The following is a 20,466-nucleotide window of genomic DNA, read 5'->3' as shown; positions in this document are numbered from 1 at the left end:
CTCAAAATTCCCAGGATAGTGGGTGGCCTGGGAGACATTGGCATTCTTGGACAGTTTTATCTGAGTGGACACCTCCTGCCCCCTACTCCCACATACTAATCTCTGGACAAGAGGAAAGGAGGCACAAGGGTTTGCTGGTCTTTACTGAACTCCGATCAGGCTCACTGACTGGGCTAAGCCTCACAGTGAGTAAGCAAGAGATGTATCTCCCCAGCTTCTAGCAAAGGACTTAGGGACTCAAATACATGCTCATTAAATAGGTTAGTGAATGGAGACTGAGGTGTAATTTATTTAAAGTTTTAGGACCCAATTAAAATCTCAGTTCCATCTATAAAGTATTAAGCACTTATTTCATATCCAATTCGCTGTGGGATGCAGTCCCAGTCTTTAAAGAAATGGCCATTTACCATCCTACCAGAGAAGACCTAGCAGGGAGTGCCTCGCGATCCCCAGCCCATGTCACCCACAACTCCAGCCAGCCAGCAAAAGTCACCAGGCACATAGGGTCTACACAAGTGATGACCCATACCTAAGACCATTCCTTCAAGTTTAGGAGAAGTAGCTGTTCCACTAATTCATAGAAACAAACACAGAAAGTCAAGCAAAATGAGGAGACAGAGGAATATGCTCTAATTGAAAGAATAAGATAAAACCTCAGAAAAAGAACTAAATGGAGATGATCAATATTCCTGTTAGAGTTTAAAGTAATGATCGACAAGAACACTAATCAAAGGGATACACAGACCCCTATGTTTATAGCAGCATTACTTACCATAGTCAAGATATGGAAGCAGCCCAAGTGTCCATCAATTGATAAATGGATAAAGAAGATGTGGTATATATATATATATATATATATATATATATATATATGAATATTATATATATTATTTATATATATATATAAAACGGAATATTATTCAGCCATAAAAAGAATGGAATTTTGCTATTTGCAATGACATCGATTGATCTAGAGAGTATAATGCTAAGAGAAATAAGTCTGAGAAAGACAAATACCATATGGTTTCACTCATATATGGAATTTAAGAAACAAAACAAGCAAAGGAAAAAATAGAAGGAGATATCAAGAAGCAGACTCTTAATTATAGAGAACAAAATGGTGGTTACCAGAGAGGAGGTTGGGGTGGGGGGGAAGAGGGGATGGGGATTAAGGAAGGCACTAGTTGGGGCATCTGGGTGGCTCAGTTAAGCGTCTGACTTCGGCTCAGGTCATGATCTCACGGTTCATAAGTTCAAGCCCTACATCAGGCTCTGTGCTGACAGCGCAGAGCCTGGAGCCTGCTTCAGATTCTGTGTCTCCCTCTCTCTCTGCCCCTTCCCCACTCACACTCTGTCTCTCTCTCTCTCTCAAAAGTAAACATTAAAAAAATTTTTTTTAAAAGGAAGGCACTAGTTGTGATGAGCACCAAGTAATGTATGGAAATGTTGAATCACTATATTGTACACCTGAAATTAATATTATACTGCATGTTAACTAACTGGAATTAAAAACTTTTAAAAAATAAAGCAATGGTTATAAAGATGCTCACTAGACTGGAGAGAAAAAAATGGAGGAACTCAAAGAGAACTTCAACAAAGAGAAAATACACAAAATAATAAATTAGAGTTGAAAAATACAATAACTGAAATTAAATACACACTAAAGGGAATCGACAGTAGATTAATGGATGCGGAAGAAGATCAGTGATCTGAAGGGTAGGATAATGGGAAGCACCCAAGCTGAACAGCAAAAAGGAAAGAATTTCTATTTTTTATTTTATTTTATTTTTTAACGTTTATTTATTTTTGAGACAGGGAGAGACAGAGCATGAACAGGGGAGGGTCAGAGAGAGGGAGACACAGAATATGAAGCAGGCTCCAGGCTCTGAACTGTCAGCACAGAGCCCGACGCGGGGCTCGAACTCACGGACCGTGAGATCATGACCTGAGCCGAAGTCGGCCACCCAACCGACTGAGCCACCCAGGCGCCCCAGGAAAGAATTTTTAAAATGAGGTAGGTTAAGGGATCTGTTGGATGACATCAAGAGAATAAACATTTGCATTATAGGGGGTCTCAGAAGGAGAGGAGAGACAGAAAGGGGCAGAAAATTTATTTGAATAAATAATAGCTGAAAACTTCCTTAATCTAGGGAAGGAAATAGACATCCAGGTTCAGGAAGCAAAAAGAGTCCAAAATAAGATGAACCTTCGGAGATCCACACTAGACACATAATAATTAAAATGTCAAAGAGGGGCGCCTGGGTGGCTCAGTTAGGCGTCCGACTTAAGCTCAGGTCATGATCTCCTGGTCTGTGGGTTCGAGCCCCATGTCAGGCTCTGTGCTGACAGCTCAGAGCCTGGAGCCTGCTTCGGATTCTGTGTCTCCCTCTCTCTGACCCTCCCCCGTTCATGCTCTGTCTCTGTCTCAAAAATAAACATTTAAAATAAAATAAAATAAAATAAAATAAAATAAAATGTCAAAGATTATGGGGGGCCTGGGTGGCTCAGTCGGTTGAGCATCCAACTTTGGCTCAAGTTATGATCTCACAGTTCGTAAGTCTGAGCCCCGCATCAGGCTCTGTGCTGACAGCTCAGAGCCTGGAGCCTGCTTCAGATTCTGTGTCTCCCTCTCTCTCTGCCCCTTCCCTGCTCATGCTGTCTTTCTCTCTCAAAAACAAACATTAAAAACATAAATAAAATAAAATGTCAAAGTTTAAACATAAAGAAAGAATTTTAAAAGCAGAAAGAGAAAAGTTATATACAAGGGGAAACCCCTATCAGCTGATTTTTTTTTCAGTGGAAATTTTGCAGGCCAGAAGGGAGTGGCATGATATAGTCAAAGTGCTGAAAGGAAAAAAACCTACAACCAAGAATACCCTACCCGGCAAAGGTGATCATTTAGAATTAGAGAAATAGGGGCGCCTGGGTGGCTCAGTTGGTTAAGCATCTGACTTCAGCTCAGGTCATGATCTCACAGTTCATGAGTTCAAGCCCCGTGTCAGGCTCTGTGCTGAAAGCTTGGAGCCTGGAGCCTCCTTGGGACTCTGTCTCCCTCTGTGCCCCTCCCCGGCTCATACTCTGTCTCTGTGTCTCTCTCTCAAAAATAAATAAAACATTACACAAATGTTTTTTTACATAGAAACAGAGAAATCATTTCCCAGACAAAAGACATGTGTGTGTGTGTGTGTGTATATATATATATATATATATATATATATGCACATACATACATATATACATATAGTGAGGAGGAGGGACTAAAAAAGTTCTTTTTATTCTTTTATTTTAGAGAAAGAGAGAGAGAGCTTGAGTGAGGGGAAAGGGGCAGAGGGAGAGGGAAAGAGAAAGAGAGAGAGAGAGAGAGAGAGAGAGAGAGAGAATCTTAAGCAGGCTCCACAATCAACACAAGGCCCAATGTGGGGCTCAATCTCACCACCCAGGGATCACAACCCGAGCCAAAATCAAGAGTCAGACGCTCAACCAACCAAGCCACCCAGGTGCCCCAAGAGAAGTTCTTTTTAGAATGTGTTTAAACTTAAATGACCGTCAATATAGAATGCTATATATTTAGGATGTGATATAGAAGCCATGATATATCATGGTAATCACAAACCCAAAACCTGTAATAGATACACAAAAAAAATGAAGAGAAAGAAAACCAAACAACGCTACATAAAATTATCAATCACCAAAAAAAAAAAAAAAAAAAGCAAGAGGAGAAAGACAAATACTATATGATTTCACTTGCATGTAGAATCTAAAAACCAAACAAACAACAAGCAGAAACAGACCCATAAACACAGAGAACAAACTGATAGTTGCCAGAGGCAGAAGCGCTGGGGAATGGGCAAAATAGGTGAAAAGGAGTGGGAGATACAAGCTTCCAGTTATGGAAAGAACAAGTCATGGGGACGAAAGAGATAGCATAGGGAATATAGTCAGTGGCATTGTATTAGCATTGTATGGTGACAGACACTTGTGTAAGCATAGCATAACCTACAAATTTGTTGAATCACTATGTTGAACATATGAAACTAATGTAACATTGTGTGTTAACTATACTTCAATAAAAAGAAAGAGGGGCCACTGGGTGGCTCAGTTGGTTAAGCGTTTGACTCTTGATTTTGGCTCAGGTCAAGATCTCATGGTTTGTGAACTGGAACCCCATGTCAGACTCCACATTGTCCGCAGGGAGCCTGCTTGGGATTCTCTTTCCCCCTCTCTCTCTGCACCTACCCTGCTCACATATGTGTGCTCTTTCTCTTTCAAAGTAAATAAATAAACATTTAAAAAAAGTTTAAGGGACGCGAGGGTGGCTCAGTCTGTTAAGTGTCCAACTTCTGCTTGGGTCACCATCTCACAGCTCATGAGTTCGAGCCCCACATCGGGTTCTGTGCTGACAGCTCAGAGCCTGGAGCCTGCTTCGGATTCTGTGTCTCCCTCTCTCTCTGCCCCTCCCCCAATCACACCATCTCTTTCAAAAATAAATAAACATTAAAAAAACAATAACTTAAAAAAGAAAGAAAGGGAAAGAAAATACAAAGAAAATGTCAATTGGGGTGCCTGGCTGGCTCAGTCAGTGGAGCATGCAACTCTTGACCTCAGGGTTGCGAGTTTGAGCCCCACGTTGGGTGTAGAGATTACTTAAAAATAAAATATTTGAAAAAGAAAAAAAAAGAAAATAGCCATCTATTGAGGTTAAAATAAAACTTACATGCACTAAATGATTAAAATGCAATACCCATTCGAGAGAAAGAAAAAGAAAAAAGAGCTACATTAAATATAATTCTGAAATGAAAGACACACAATAAATGTTCTTCATGATGACTGCAGGGAAAGCCATTGGATATATTTTATCATGGAAGATGGAGAACTTTAGTGGGAGTCAGTTTGGTGCAGACGAAAGAAGAAAATGTTCCCAAGAGCAACATAGCTTAAGCAAGTTTGTTGGTAAGCCTGGAGCCTGAAGCATAGATAGCAAAACGCTGGGCAGGAGTGATGTAAGAAAGATACTAGTAACAATCAGAGTAAAGGGGAAGAGGGAGACAAATTATGGAAGGCTTGGAATGCTAAAGTGAGTAGGTTAAAATAATCTGACAGGAATAGGATGTCATTTCAAGTTCTCAAATAAGGGTGTTCCTTATCAAAATGCTTTTATTTTAGCAAGGAGACAAGGAGACCTCCCAGCAAGAAAATAGGGGGTTCAAGGTTGAGGGGAGAGAGGCATTCAGGTAAGGATGGTGACACTGGGTATAGAAAGAAATGGATGAACCAGAGAGCTACATCAAAGGACAAATCCAAATGACTCTGTTCCTGCTTCTCGGGGTCTTACGGAGAAAATCCCACAGTCCCACAGATCAGAGCCTCTAATAAATTCAGGATCTCCAACTTTGGAAAATCACCCTCTCCCAATCCTTACAAGTAGCTATTTCAAACTTCCACCTCACTCCTCAAGTTTCTTTCATCACTACTTCTTCCTTTATCTCAGCAGCTGCCACATCTGTCTTCAGAGAAAATAGTAGTGATGTGAGAATTCCACCAATTTCTTGGGCCCTCTCCAGATGCCCTTAGGGACATCCTCACATCTTGGTCATGCCAGTAGATGAGGCATCTGTATCTCCTGTCCAAGGTCCACCTTCCCACCTTCCTGTAAGTTCCATGTACCCAGGGCCTAGCTATGGCCATCTTGCCTGTCACTGTACACTTTGTATTTTGCACACTACCTGGCATATAGCAGGTGTTAACTATTAACACGTTGGTTGAATAAATCTGTCTTCTTTATCTCCTACTTACAAGCTTTATTCCCTGGGTCTTCAAATCCTTTCTCCTTCCTCTATTTTTAACCTTGCCTTTTTTTACTGACATTTTCCCCTTAGCATCTACACATGCTCAAGTATCTCACATGATCAAAAAAAAAAAAAAAAAAAAAAAATTCTCAACTTTCCCCTGATCCTTGTCTGTATTTAGCCATCTCTCCATTTCTTTCTTCCCTTCACAGCTAAACTTCTAGAGTCAACTAGAATTGCTGTATGCATTTCCCTCTACTCGTTCACTTCTCAATCATCTTATTATTCTTTTTTTGCCCCCATCAACCCACTGAGATTGTTCTCATCAAGGCCACTAATGACTCTTTGTCACATTCAATGAACAGTTCTTCAGACTTTATCCTTTTGCCCTCATTATGACATTTGGCCCTACTGGCCCCTCCTTCCTTGAAACGCTCTCCTCTTTTGGCTCCTGGGTCCTTCTTTCTCTTGATAGAGACTAGGGGTTTAATAAAAATAGGTAGTCTTAAATGAATGAGTGACTTAACTTCTATTACCATGGCCTCTCTCTCTCTCAGCCTTGTCTGATCTTTCCTTATGTGCTGGTGTTCCCTAGGGTCACGTCCGTACCCATCTCTTCTTGCTTTACACATTCTCATTGGTCAAGATAACCCCCACCAAACATTACAATAATGACTAATGTGCTGTTCCCCATAAAACCTAGCTATTCAACCTCGGTCTTTCTCCAGAGCTCACTTTTACAATTGTTTATTGGATACTTCCATATGGGCTTGCCATAGGTTTTTACGACTTAGTGTAAAGACAGGAAGCTTGTCTTTTATCTTTGTATCCCCAGCACTTAGTAATAATGCCCAGAGTTTGGTTAATGGAGGAAGATATAAACGCATCAAAGATGTGAACTGTTTCCAGCTACGTCAGGCTGAAGTCTTGGTTGACTGCTTCAAATCGCACTGCATTTTCTTTTCCTGAAATGATACGAGTACTGATTTTAACCATGGTGCAACCTCAGTGAAACAGAAACATAGGAATGTTCCCTTCTGCCTATTTTCCCAGATAACTGAAGTTTATCCAATTACGTGCAAAACATTTTCATTCTAACTGTTTCAAATAGGGCTTATTCAAAAAGGGATTATTAATCTCCTGTGGATTATACAGTGGAAAGAGCATGACTGGGTCGTTAAGACCTCAACTGAGCTATTGAAGTATGGCTTTGGATAAATCACTTCTAAGGCTGAGTCTGTCATCTGTTTGAGCGGCTACTTTCCCTGCTTGCCTACCTCACAGGATCAAGTGAGATAATGCAGGGGAAATGTTTGGTAAATCCAAAAGTGTTTCACACATTTAAGATGCCACCATTTAACCAATTTTTTGCTTACTCAGAGGAAGCACTGTGAACTTAATTGTACAGGAAACCAGTGAGGATGCCAAAGGATAGAATATGCATGGTTAATACTGTTGGCTCCTCTTCTGTATGGCCATGAATGCTAGGTTTCATTTTTTTGTTTTCCTAGTCTCCTCTTTCGATCTCTGTGAATTCTCATTGTTATCTGTGTTCTTGCTTCTAAAACCTCCTCTTTCCTCTTTTAATTTGCTGCTAATTATATGCTGTGGGTTTGGAGATTACTAAAAATGGGTATAGATTAAGAGAAAATCAAAGAGGGGCACCTGGGTGGCTCAGTCGGTTAAGCAACTGACCAGCTCAGGTCATGATCTCGCAGTTTGTGAGTTCGAGCCCCACGTCGGGCTCTGTGCTGACAGCTCAGAGCCTGGAGCCTGCTTCAGATTCTGTGTCTCCCTCTCTCTCTGCGCCTCCTCCACTCACACTCTGTCTCTCTTTCCTTCAAAAATAAATACACATTAAAAAATTAAATAAATAAAAGAGAAAATCAAAGAAAGACTTGTTTATGAGTGAATTAAATGAACAATATTCCATGGGACTGTTGTGTTGCTACTGTTTCCCCCTTATCTCCTGCTTCTTGGGTGGGTTTTGAATTTATTCTTTCAGCCAATATTGATTGAGCAGGGTGTGTGAGGCACTCGGCAGGCACTAAGGCATCATCCCTGCCCTCATGGAGTTTACAGTCTAGTGGGGATGCAGTTAAAAACCCACAAATTACAGTGAAGAGGGTAATTATAATAGGGGAGGTATACGGTTCGATAGCACTATGTATCAGAAGGGTCTAACCTGGTTTAGGGACTTGTGATGGCTCCACAGATTTGACTTTCCAGCTGAGACCCGAAGCTGAGTAGAATTAAGTAGGCAGGGAAGAGGTGTGTGTGTGTGTGTGTGTGTGTGTGTGTGTGTGTGTGTGTGAAGAGTTCCAGGCAGAGACACAAGAAGGGGCAAAGTCTAGAACACAGAATGAGGTGGAAGGAGGGAAACAGCAACCACGCATGGTGAGTACTGGAGGAATTGAGACAATTACAACACAGCTGGAGCCCAGGACAAGGGACAGATAGAGCTGAGCACAAGGAGCAGACAAGAGGAGAAGCTGGAGAGGTTAGTGGGTAAGGAATTGGCAGAGAATTCTGGACTCAGAAAGTATTACTGTATTTGCAGCTTCTTGTATTCACACTTCCCTTATTTTCCAATTAGATTGCACATTTTTAAATGTTTATTTCTTTTTGACAGAGAGAGCACGCCAGCAAGGGAGGGACAGGGAGGGGCAGACAGCACAGAGCCTGACGTGGCACTGGATCCCAGGAACCGTGAGATCATGCCCTGAGCTGATATCAAGAGATGGGCACTCAACCAACTGAGCCACCCAGGCACCCCAGATGGCACATTCCTTTTAAAAAGGACTCTCGGGGAGCCTGGATGGCTCAGTCGGTTGAACGTCTGACTTTGGCTCAGGTTGAAGCCCTGGGTTCAAGCCCTGCATCAGGTTCTGTGCTGACAGCTCAGAGCCCGGAGCCTGCTTGGGATTCTGTGCCTCCCTCTCTCTCTCTGCCCCTCCCCCGCTCATGCTCTGTCTGTCTCTCTCTCTCTCTCTCAAAAATAAACATTAACAAATAATAAAAAATAAAAAGGACTCTCACTGTCCCTGTGATTTTGGTAGTACCACCTATGACTGTCCCCAGAATGTATGATCAGTGAATTGATCAGAGCATACGGGAGCTCTGGCCCCTGCCATGTTCATTATGAGGTAGAATTTACTGCCTCATCATCTTGTGAGGAAATGAGCCGGAAAGTCTTGGGAATCACCTAAGGCCCTCAATCTGCCATTGACTAGCTTTCGAATTTGGGGACAGGTTATTTCACCTCTTGAAGCCTCTCAACCGTGGAGTCCGTGTCATGTGGATGGCTTCTATTCCGGAACCTCTTCAACTTTTGCAAGCCAACCCACTTTCCAACCCTTCCCCTTCTGCTAGAACTTCTTGTAAAATCGCCAAAGCCCAAGGTCTCTCATCAGGCCTCATCCTGTGCAAGCTATATGCCGATCCAGCAGGCCCTCCCTCCGCTAAAAACTTATTGGAGACTCTAACCCATTCCCACTGAGCTAATGATTTCTTTCTCCTGATTCAAAATGCTGAATGTCTCCCCACTGCCCACAGAAGTGTGAGCCCTTGAGCAAATCTGTTAAAGCCTACCATGATCTGCCTTTTCCTTCTTTCCTTCTCTCTCAAGCAACCTGGGTCACAAACAGAATAAATCACTGCTTCCTGAGTATGCTCTACATTACCTTTAATTGTTGGATGGCTTATGCTTTTCCCCATCATCTGGGAAGCACTTCACCATCTCTGCCTCGTAAATAGTTGAATCCATTCTCCTCTTTCTGCCTTGTCAGCCCTCCTCTCAGAAATAATCTAAACATCTCTTTACTCATTATTCTTCCAATTTCTACTAAAGCTAATGACGTCATTTGACTTGCATTATAGTTATACTTGCTTAAGTTTATCTCCCTGTCCAGGCTGTCAGATTCTTGATGGTAAACATTTTGGCCTCATTCAGAAACTCTTACCTTCGTCCCTATAGCAGCTACAAAGCACCGTAAGTAGCTGCGTTTCCTCTAGTGGTTCAGTGCTGTGCTGACACCTGCTGGTCACATCTGGCTTGGTCGCCCTGGCCCCAGCACCTTCCTCTCTAGGGTTAAGGGCAGAGACAGTCCATGCCACCCCTTACCCAGGCAGGCACTGGAGGCCTCTATGCTCGTGATACCGCTGCCCCAAGCACCACCCTCCCCTGGAGACTCCAGGGACACGCTCACACCTGCTGGTCTCTGGTCTGCCTCTGGCATCTCCAGCCTAAGCTCAGTTCAATCTTCAAAACCTTCCCCACTGACCCCTACTCCAGCAATTTGTACTTCATATCCTTCCCAGTACCACAGAAATCGAAGATCTCAAGGAACTGGGCATCGAGGAAAGAAAGAAGCAAACCATTTGAGAGCAGGGGATGTGCAAACCCTCCTCATGACCTCAAATCAAGGCTATTTCCTCCAGAGTGCTTGGTATTCCTTTTAACCTTTGTTGTATTTCTGGGAGGCTCTTGGGCCACAGACCTTCTTAGAGACAGTGTGATGAACCGGAGGTTGAGCACCGAGTTAGTAGGCGGGGCTTCAGGGGTGGGGCCAAGCCAAAGAGCCTCTCACTTAGGAGCTTCTCCATTCTATCAGCTCTCCCGGGACACCCAAGGCAAGACTGGCACCAGTGCACGCAGCAGGTGAGGGGCCAGCAATGACAGGAGGGTAGTCTTTAGGGGTGGTGGTGGCAGAAAGGTCCCAGCCCTGCCAACCTGAGCCTTCCATATTGTGAGACTCTCACTTGACAGAATTCTTGGGTCCTCAGCAGAAAGGTGCAACTCAGTTTTCCCTGGGGCAAGGATGCCTCAGAAAGAAAGACGGGGTTTGGGACAGTGTAGAGGCAGGGCCGAGGCATGGGGGTGATGTGGGTGTGCAACAGAGTATGGAGACATGTAAGGACATCCTAGGAGACATGGGGGTAGACATAAGGGCCAGAGGGGGAGCTGGAGCAGAGGGTCGCAGGGCAGGACCCAGACAAGAGAAAAAGGGAGACTGAAACAGGGAGGGAGAGGACAGTGGAGCAAATGGGAGATAACAACGGGTGCGATGAAGAGCTGGGGAACAGGAAGGCCAAGGAGGAAGGCAGGCTCGCATGGAGCAATCTCCTCTTCCGGCTGTGGAGCCCGGGCCAGAAAACCCCAGGCAGGCCCAGGAGCAAAGCAGCTTTTCGGGCTCCCATTGAACCAGTACAGCTGGGGAAGAAACCCCTGCCCCAGTCAATAGCACCCATCTGCCCTGAGTCTTCAGGCTCCCATTTGGGTTTGGGGGAGAGGGCGAGGCTGCTCCTCACTGCGGTCACAGCCACATCCTGCAGCACAGGGTAGGGGGAAGTAAGAAGCAAAACAACCAGAACCACGGGCGAAGACCACGGGGAGAGAACCCTGGATATATGCCAGTGATGTGCCACCAGGAGGGTCCTGGGGTCAGTCCCAGCAGAAGACTGCAGGCCTCTAGGACCACCAGCCCCCTCACGCCCTGGGGTGCTTGTTTCTCATGCTCACATGTGCATGGACCTCACTGAGAACATTCCAGGGAAGGAGGTTTCTTCGGATTATTTAGTTCAAAGCTCACTATCATTTGCTATATTTGCTATTTGCTCATTATCATTTGGCCAAGTTGCTTAATTCCTCTTAGCTTCAGTGTTCTCACCGTAAGACGGTGACACCGACCTTACGAAGGGTCGGGAAGACAATTCCCATAAAGTACTTGGCACATAGGTTCTCAGTAAACGTTAGTTGTTATTTTTATTAGGACTCCTGAGATCCCCCACCCCCACCCCATTTCTTTACAGACAGTAGAGCACAGGAGCTGACATGGGCTTTTGGGGCCAGAAAAATGGTGGCATTTGACGTTGGGTAAATTCTTTAAAGCGAGCTTCAGTTTGCTCAGCTGTAAAACAGAGAGTCATAGCCACACCTCATAGACACATGGCACACAGTCAGCGTCCACAAGGGCAGAATGATCAGCCAGGTAAGCCAGATCTTCTCCACTGTAGGGCAGCAATGGCCTACTTCCCCTTGAGACTTCACGTGTGAGGCCGAGCCCCTGTGAGCCTTCACTCCTCCAGCCAAAGCTATTACTGCTCCTCTGGGTTTAGAAATCAAAGTTTCCTACAGTACCACGTGAAAAGAAATAGGCACAGGCCTAGAGAACCGAGCGGGCCCAGGGGAAACAGATGAAATGATGACAATGGGCGAGAAACCAGAGAAAGGGGGAAAAGCCACGTCTCTCTTTCTAAGGATGCCTGTGGCTGTCTTCTGGCGACTAACCACATGCCCCCACCGCCCCCTTCCCCAGGCACTATGGAGTCCTTCAGCTCAAAGAGTCTGGCACTACAGGCGGAGAAGAAGCTACTGAGTAAGATGGCAGGTCGGTCCGTGGCTCATCTGTTCATCGACGAGACCAGCAGCGCGGTGCTAGATGAGCTCTACCGTGTTTCCAAAGAGTACACGCACAGCCGGCCCCAGGCCCAGCGGGTGATCAAGGACCTGATCAAGGTGGCGGTCAAGGTGGCCGTGCTGCACCGCAGCGGTTGCTTTGGCCCCGGTGAGCTGGCCCTGGCCGCCCGCTTCCGCCAAAAGCTGCGGCAGGGCGCCATGACGGCACTCAGCTTTGGCGAGGTGGACTTCACCTTTGAGGCTGCGGTGCTGGCTGGCCTGCTGACCGAGTGCCGGGATGTGCTGCTGGAGCTGGTGGAGCACCACCTCACACCCAAGTCACACGGCCGCATCCGCCACGTGTTCGATCACTTCTCTGACGCGGGCCTGCTCACCGCCCTCTACGGGCCCGACTTCACTCAGCACCTGGGCAAGATCTGTGATGGGCTCAGGAAGATGCTGGATGAGGGGAAACTCTGAGGGCCCTGGACCCAGCACATGCCACCTTGGCCAGAGAGCTGACTGAGGAAACAACCCGGAGCGAGCTTTCTAACCCTGCTCATCTGCACTAATGCTTGTCAGTTCTCGGGCTTCAGTCTTTCCCAAGAGTGCTTTGGACTCTGAGACCACCCCACCCCCGAACTGCTGGTGGAGAAGCAGCAAAGCTGAGGGTTGAGGCCTCTCTCCCACTCCAGCCCCAGGACAGGAAACAAAGCTGCCTGAAAAAGACGAAGTGAAACTTGGATCTCTATTTCCCCCATAAGGGACATTTGAAACAGGGAAGCCCCCTCCCCTGTGAACCAGGGTAAGAGGGCATAGCCCATCTAACCCGTCAGGGGACCCTAAAGACAGAAGTGGGAGTGGGGGCCCCTTAGAGCCATCCTAGACCTCCAGCTCCAAGTAGAGCCTGGATGGACACCAGAGGCTCTGTTCCAGAGTGCAGGAAGAAGGGGCTAGGGCAGGGGAGATTCTCACAGGGGAAATAAAACTACTAAAGCATGCACAGGGCTCAGTGTTTAATCTCTCCAGCTTCTTACACCTTATGACCATCACAGAGGTGAGGGAAAGAGAAACACCGCTTATCTAGCCTCTCACCATTTCCAGACAGGAGACAGAGGCATAGTGCCAGTAGTATTGGGGTTCCCTTGCCTACTGCTGCTTAAGAAACTCAAAAAAAAAAACAAAAAAAAACAAAAAAAAACAAAAAACAAAAAACAGTACCACAGATCAGTGCTACAGATTGCAAATAAATACGCAGTGAGGAGCAAGGCATAGATCAACAGTGCTGGTGGGGAGGAAGTGTAACAAAGAAACTCCCGCACCAGCAAGTCTCCCCCAACTGTCCTCCTCCTCAAACTCCAAAGTAATTCCTCTTTCATCCCTTAGCCTCACACAGGCTGAACAGAGGAGCAGGTCAGAAGGGTGAACTGGTGATGTGGAGAGTTCCGGTTCCTACGTTGCTGCTTTTTCTCAGAGCAAGAGTTCTAAACAAATTATAGTGGACTGGTTGGTTAAGACTGAGCCCAAATTCTTTACGTTGAGACTGGGGAAAAGCCCCAGCACGGTCCACCATTCTCTGCAGAGGGGCTAGATCACGGATTGCCCCACCCTCAGTGACATGCTTGGCTAAGAAGGTGGGGAAGGTGGGGAGCCAGCGGGCATTGGCTTGCTACTCCTGGGCTCCCTTCACCCCAGAGTTATAGAAATCCCATTTTTCAGTTATAAGAGGGAAACGTACGATACAGCAAATAAATACTACTTCAATATAGCACCAAATAAATTAGGTAACATAGTTGGAGACGGAGAGGAAGGAGGCTGGGGGCTGAGGGAGTCCTCGCCACCCTGTTCTAAGGCCAAGGGAAGGTAAAAGGGACGGGGAAGCCAACAGGGACGTAAAAAGAGCCTTTTGAATCTAAAGGACAGCTCTAGATTCAGACAAAGAACTGAGGAGGGGTCTGTTCCCCACCCTCTACTCTTGCCAATCAAGCTGCCCCGGGCCAAGGAACTCTAGATCAACGAGAAGGCTGGAATGAAGGCAGGAGGGAGGGAGGCAGGCCGGGAAGCTGTGTTCTTGAGCCTCACCTCAGGCTCCTCTCCCCCTCAAGTTGCTACTTCAACATCTTGCTTCTCTCAATCATTTCTGGGGACATCAGAGTTTGAAGATTTCATCCTCCTGGTCCCGAAGTGTCCGGGTCCGAGAGGTCCGGGTCAACGGGACCGGACCTAGGACTGCTCGCTGCTGCATCCGAGGGGAACTCAGGTGAAGGCCTGACTCCTCCCCAGGTACCCTGCAGGTGAGGAAAGGGGGCAAAGTGACAGGTCAGGGGAAGAACCTGAGAAAGGGCTCAGTGAAAAGGTATAGGGGAAGCTGTCCTCCTCCCCTAGTATACACGAGCTGCTTGCTCTCAGATGGAGTCTCGTTAACTTCTCTGTAAATTCTAACCATTAATGCTCCTTCACGGATCATCAGAGCCGTAACAACACTCAACTATTTTACTCCAATGAGAATACAAAACCATTTCCCGCTGCTCTACCCGTCCCAGCAGCCATTGGCTCTGTCATTGTTTCAGGGCCATGTGGGGGAAAGGCTTTACTTCGCTTCTGCTAACACTATGCTTACTTACTTGTGTGTCTGGTCAGGCAAGGCTGGAAGAATGAAGAAGTCTATGGAGGGGCGTAAAAGGAACCATTCAAGACTCACCCACTTTCCCCCTTTTTCAGCTTCTGGGCAGCAGCCTTCTTTGACAGGCTGATCTGTGAATCAAGCTTCTTAAGGAAATCAGAGGCAGAGAGGTCATGGATGGGAGTGTGGGGTTCCCAGCCAGGTGTGGGAAGGACTTCACCGTTAGCACGTCCTGAACCTGTTTCTCGTTTCTTCCTGTCAGCTGAGTGTGGCTGAACTTCATCCTTACTTGACTGTACTTCTTCCTCTCCCTCTTTCTCTTCCTCAGAATCCAAACCATTGAACAGGTCTCTGGGCTCTGTCAGGATGGGGATGTAGAGGGTTTTCTTCAGGAAGATGGAGTCATTAGTATAAAGGCGGTTTGCACGCTTAATCTGTTCCATCTTTAAAAAAAAGTCACCGCAATTAATGACAGTAGTAATGATCAATCTTATATCTGTACAGCACCTCAGGCCTTTTAAAGTGATTGTACAGAGTCTTATTTGACCATATAACAACCAAGCTAAAATACAGAGGGCTGATATTATTCCTATTTTATTTATTTTTTAGGGTATTTATTTATTTATTTATAATATGAAACTTATTGTCAAATTGGTTTCCATACTATTCCTATTTTATTGATCAACGGTTTTCATATTTTTTGGTTTTAGGGTCCCTTTACATTTTAAAAAACTATTGAGGAAAAAAAAACCTTTCACTTATGTAGATTATAGCTATCAATACAAGTTCTTATAAAGTAAAAGTGAACAAATTGAAAAATGTGTACTTATTTAAAAATAACCCATTGCATGTTAACATAAATATGCTAATGAAAAATAACTATTTTCCAAAACAACAACAAATGGAGCAAAAAGAGAGGCAGTGCTTTATATTTTTTCAAGTCAGTTTAATGTGTGACTTAACAGAAGACAACAGAAGATTCTCCTATCTGCCTTTACATCCGATGGGCTATAATATTACATGTCATGTAGCTTCTGAAAAATACAGTACAGTCGTGAGAATGAGGATGAAAAAGACAAAGTCTTACTATCATTACTATGAAAGTAGTTTTGACCTTGTGGATCCCTGAAGAGTCTCACGCTGGGAACTTCTGTTAAAGATGAAGGAACTGAGGCTCAGACTGGTTGTTACTTGCCTAAGATTAACCAGCAAATTAATGACAAAGGTGTAATTCGAATTCTGGGCCTTTTTACTCCTTCTGGGAATGCTTTTCACACGAATATTAATAATTTTGCTGACCAAATTATTTATTTAGTACCTATTTACCCATCACTGGACATAGTGTCTGGCATGACCATCCACTTGCCGCCCAAGGTAGAAATGAGGGTAGATGCCATCCTCAACTTATACTTTTCATATACTTTTCTTTCGCCACCCATACCCAGCTGGTCAACAAGTTACTGCAAAAAACGTCTCTTCCAGTCTTCCTCTCTCCATTTCTATGCATCTCCCCCTGCTGACATTGGTATTTATTTATTTATTTATTTATTTATTTATTTATTTATTCATTGAGAGAGAGAGAGAGAGCGCGCATGCAAGTGAGAGGAGGAGAGGGGCAGAGGGAAGGAGAGTGAGAATCTTAAGCAGGCTCTACACTGGGCTCCACACTGGACGAGGGGCTCAATCCCATGACCCTAAGATCATGGCCTAAGCTGAAGTCAACAGTTGGGCATTCAACAGACTGAGCCATCCAGGGATCCCTGACATCTATCTTCCTAAAAAGAATTAATCTGATCAACCCACTATCCTGTGTATAAACTTCCTATGGCTCCCCATTGGCTCAGAGATAAAATTCAAATTAGCATTCAAGGATTCTCGATCTACCCCAATATGATGTCTAGCCTCATCTCTCTTCTGCCATCTATACATTTTGCCATCCTGAACTTTTCATGTTTTTCAAACATTTTATGATCTTCCACACTTTTGTGTCTTTATCTGTCTGACACACTTCTCCACTATCCCCTTCTCTGCTGGGAAAACTTCCACTCATCAACTGTCACTCCCTCGGTGTCACCTTCTCCAGGACTCCCAAGGTACACTGTAAACATTGCCATGTAACATCTACCACCCTATTGTACTGTCATTCACATCTTTGCACATTTGTCTTGCCCAAACTCTGTGAGTCCTTTGAGGGCAGGGAGGCTGTCTCTGTATCCCAAGGCACTCCTCAGCATGACACAAATTTGGCATACAGCAGAGGTTCATTAATGCTTTATGAGTAAATAAACTAGATAACAAAATATAGAAATCTCAGATGTAGTATATTAGTAAAAATCATATGCTATAATGTGTTTAAAATAAAATTGGATTAATCTGAACAATAACAAAAGTTAAAATTGGCTTGCAGTTTTGTATTTTTATTTAGCCCAGTGTTTTGATGCTATTAATTTTATTTTGCCTAGATAGTATCCTAGGTCCCTTCTAGCTCCAAGATGCTATGAATTATTCTGTGAATTTTGTTATTTTATTATTTACTAGAAATTCCATATAAGACCACATCATTCCACTTAAAAATTTTTTTTTAATGTTTATTTTTGAGAGAGAGAGACAGTGCAAGCAGGGGAGGGGCAGAGAGAGAGGGAGACCCAGAATCCAAAGCAGACTCCAGGCTCTGAGCTGTCAGCACAGAGCCCGACACGGGGCTCAGACTCACAAGCTGTGAGATCATGACCTGAGTCGAAGTTGGAAGCTTAACCAACTGAGCCACCCAGGCGCCCGAACATCATTCCACTTTTTAACAGAATGTAACCAGGGGCACCTGGGTGGCTCAGTCAGTTGACTATAGGACTTCGGCTCAGGTCATGATCTCACAGCTTCTGAGTCTGAGCCCCGCGACGGGCTCTGTGCTGACAGCTCAGAGCCTGGAGCCTACTTCGGATTCTGTGTCTCCCTCTCTCTCTGCCCTTCCCCCGCTCATGCTCTCTGTCTCTCTCAAAAATTAAAAAAAGAAAAAAAAGAATGTAACTAAAGCCAAACTCCAGAGGAGTCCTAGACTGCTGAGCCACAGTCCACTGAGCTAGAAAGGCCATTAGAATCTAGTTATTTAATTCTTTTTTGAGAGAGAGAGAGAGAGAGCGCGTGCAAATGAGCAAGCGGCAGAGAGAGAGAGAAAGAGAGAGGGAGGGAGAAGCGGGGCTCACCTGAAGCAGGGCTCATGTTTTACCTGAAGCGGGGCTTGAGCTCACAAACCATGAGATCATGACCTGAGCCGAAATCAGATACTTAACGACTGAGCCACCCAAGCGCCCCTAAGAATCTAGCTGGTTTAACAGAGCAGTTCAAAGTGATGATTTTAGAATGAGACAACTTGGTCTGAATCTTAGTTCTACTAAGTAGACTTGTAATCTGTAGCAGGTTATCTTCCTAGGCCTTTCTTTCCTTATCTTTAAATATTTGGGGAATAGTTTTAGCCACCTCCTAAAGTCTTATGGAGATAATATATAGAGCTTGGCACACACTTTGTGTTAACACTAAGGTAGTTGGTGTTAGGTAACTACCTAGTGTTAGGTAGGTAATAATCTAGGTAATTATCATTATTTAATATACCTTCTGCATTTTACAAATGGTAAGGAAGCTGAGGGCCCAGACAGGTGAAGTGACTTATGCAGTCACTCAGCTAGTAAGCAGCAGAATGAGGCCAGAACCTAGAACCCTTCACTAGGCTACAGAGCTTTTTTTTGTACTCAGGAGGGGACAGGGCTGTAAGAAAACCTCCACATATAACCGATCTACAGTAGCACAGTTTCCTTCTTTTCACAGCTTCGGAGTCTCTCCTTGGATGCAGGAGCTGCTCAGTACTTTCATATCTCCTTCCTTGGTGTGGGCCATGGCCTCTACTTGAAATGTGGCTTTCCTAATCCTCCCAATCTCCACCTGTGGGAATCTTAGCCACGTTTTCATTAGTTCAAAAAAACCATCTATTAGCTTCTATGTGCTAGGGACTATGCCAGACTCTAGAGATATAAAACTGAAAGAAAATAGTTCTGTCCCTTAAGGAAAGCACAGATTATTGGAAAGACAAACACGCAAAAGGTATAAACAACTGGATTATAGGCTTGCAGAGAAGCTAGAGCAAGGAATTTCTAAGTGTTTCACGGCTCCTTAAAACCTGCACTTAATGTCCTCCCCTGCCTCCTTCCAAATAAAAATTAATCTTCTTTTCTGATTTCCTACCCTTTATTAATACTTCTACAAAGTCACCACATTCTGTCACCTGCAATCCATATTTGCGTCCCTGTTCATTTCTCACTAGATTGCAAATTACAGAAGGGCAACAACAACACATTGTATTTATGTTTCTATCTCTTAGGATGGTTAGCACAGCTGTTGAAACATACCAAGCATAGAAATGTTGGCTGAACTCAACAGGGTATGGAAAAAAATTCATCCATTTTAATGCGATGTTTCTTACACCTATCAAAGAGACCCCACGCGTGACCTGAAATGCCTGGTGTAGAGAGTACCTGTTTTGCACCAAGGAGGCCACCTTACTGGAAAGAAGAAGGCAGAGCAGTGATGAGGTATAAAGACCCAGAAGAGAAAGACTTTAAAAACTTAGAACTAGAGGGATTAGAGTACTGGTCTCACAAAACTCAGAACTAGAAACCAGCCCTCGACTGTTTGCTGTAAATGTTTAATCACTTGCAATTAAAACGTTTATGTGTGGTTAACAGTACAGGCCTTGGAGTCTGACAGACTTGTTTGAATTCCCACTCTAACACTCATTAGTTATTTGACCTTGGTCACATTGGTTAACCAATCTAGGTCTCAGTTTCTTCATCTGTAAACAGGGGACAATACCTGTATGCTCGATAGGACTGTGAGAACCAAATGGGCTAATGTACGTTGAAAGCCTCTAGGATAGAGACCGACATGATAAACAGAAGAAGCTCCTCTCCACTGGAGCAGTGGCACAAGATTTGTCCCAACCAGACAATGCAACATTGAGATGGGAAAACCAAAAGATAAAGGGTGGATCAGACCACAACAGAATTGGGACAATTTCAGGGGAAGCTGCCCAGAAGGGCCATGACATTCTCCTGAGGAATAAATCTCTTCTACATGGTTGCCTGCATCCCAGTCGTGGAAGACTCACCGTCACCCCGTATTTGAGTGCTAGTCCAGCCAGGGTGTCTCCGGGGGCCAGCTGATGCTCCAGGCGTCTTTCCCTCACCGGGGAGCAAGCCGACTGCACCAGGCTTCCGTAAGAACGAGCCCGGCTCCCTTGAAGCAGTCCCGACCCCCCAAGGGAGGCCTGTCTAGAGGGAGAAGTCATCTCCTGACCCTACCGACAGCCGGGGTTGCAACTAAGGGAGGCCCGGCTAAGCGCTCAATAGTGATGGGGCCGGGGTCTAGGAATGGATAGCCAGAGGATCCTTTTCCCTTCTGTCTTCTCTCCTAATTCTCCCTACTCCTCCGGTACTACGCACCCCCTCCGCTCTCGCGCCTCCTCCCTCCAAGCCCCTTTCCCACAAATCTGTACCCTGAGTGTTCAGTCCCTACCGGTGTCTAGCCTCAGGACCCCGCCGACTTTCGACCCCCGCCCCCCCGCCCCTGCCGCCGCCACAGATCGCTACGCTAACCTCTGACCTTTGAACTCA

General features: G+C 45.1%; 2 protein-coding genes across 2 annotated transcripts; one reads left to right on the top strand and one right to left on the bottom strand.

The window, feature by feature from the left end:
* Positions 1-10,315: 10,315 nt before the first annotated feature.
* TNFAIP8L2 (TNF alpha induced protein 8 like 2) lies at positions 10,316-13,184 on the top strand. Its single transcript, XM_019432797.1, has 2 exons — positions 10,316-10,446; positions 12,104-13,184. The coding sequence occupies exon 2, from the start codon at positions 12,109-12,111 to the stop codon at positions 12,661-12,663; it is 555 nt and encodes a 184-aa protein (XP_019288342.1). The 5' UTR covers positions 10,316-10,446; positions 12,104-12,108; the 3' UTR covers positions 12,664-13,184.
* Positions 13,185-20,413, bottom strand: LYSMD1 (LysM domain containing 1). The gene is made up of 3 exons (XM_019432796.2): positions 19,962-20,413; positions 14,885-15,249; positions 13,185-14,471 (listed from the first exon to the last, which is right to left on the bottom strand). The coding sequence occupies exons 1-3, from the start codon at positions 20,139-20,141 to the stop codon at positions 14,333-14,335; spliced, it is 684 nt and encodes a 227-aa protein (XP_019288341.1). The 5' UTR covers positions 20,142-20,413; the 3' UTR covers positions 13,185-14,332.
* Between the last annotated feature and the right edge of the window lie 53 nt (positions 20,414-20,466).

The sequence above is a fragment of the Panthera pardus genome, unplaced genomic scaffold (genome assembly GCF_024362965.1).
Source record: "Panthera pardus isolate Hobbes unplaced genomic scaffold, ASM2436296v1 HiC_scaffold_11, whole genome shotgun sequence".
Taxonomy (NCBI): Eukaryota; Metazoa; Chordata; class Mammalia; order Carnivora; family Felidae; genus Panthera; species Panthera pardus.
The sequence above is the reverse complement of the archived record's forward strand: the minus strand, read 5'-3'. Positions and strand labels throughout refer to the sequence as shown.

What these genes read in the sequence shown, in the direction of transcription:
- TNFAIP8L2 (XM_019432797.1), top strand. Translation starts at nt 12,109, where the DNA reads ATGGAGTCCTTCAGCTCAAAGAGTCTGGCACTACAGGCGGAGAAGAAG.
- LYSMD1 (XM_019432796.2), bottom strand. Translation starts at nt 20,141, where the DNA reads ATGACTTCTCCCTCTAGACAGGCCTCCCTTGGGGGGTCGGGACTGCTT. An exon ending in CACTCAAATACGGGGTGACG is followed by an intron (nt 15,250 to 19,961) that starts GTGAGTCTTCCA and finishes TTTTTTTTAAAG; the next exon opens with ATGGAACAGATTAAGCGTGC. An exon ending in CTGAAAAAGGGGGAAAGTGG is followed by an intron (nt 14,472 to 14,884) that starts GTGAGTCTTGAA and finishes CCTCACCTGCAG; the next exon opens with GGTACCTGGGGAGGAGTCAG.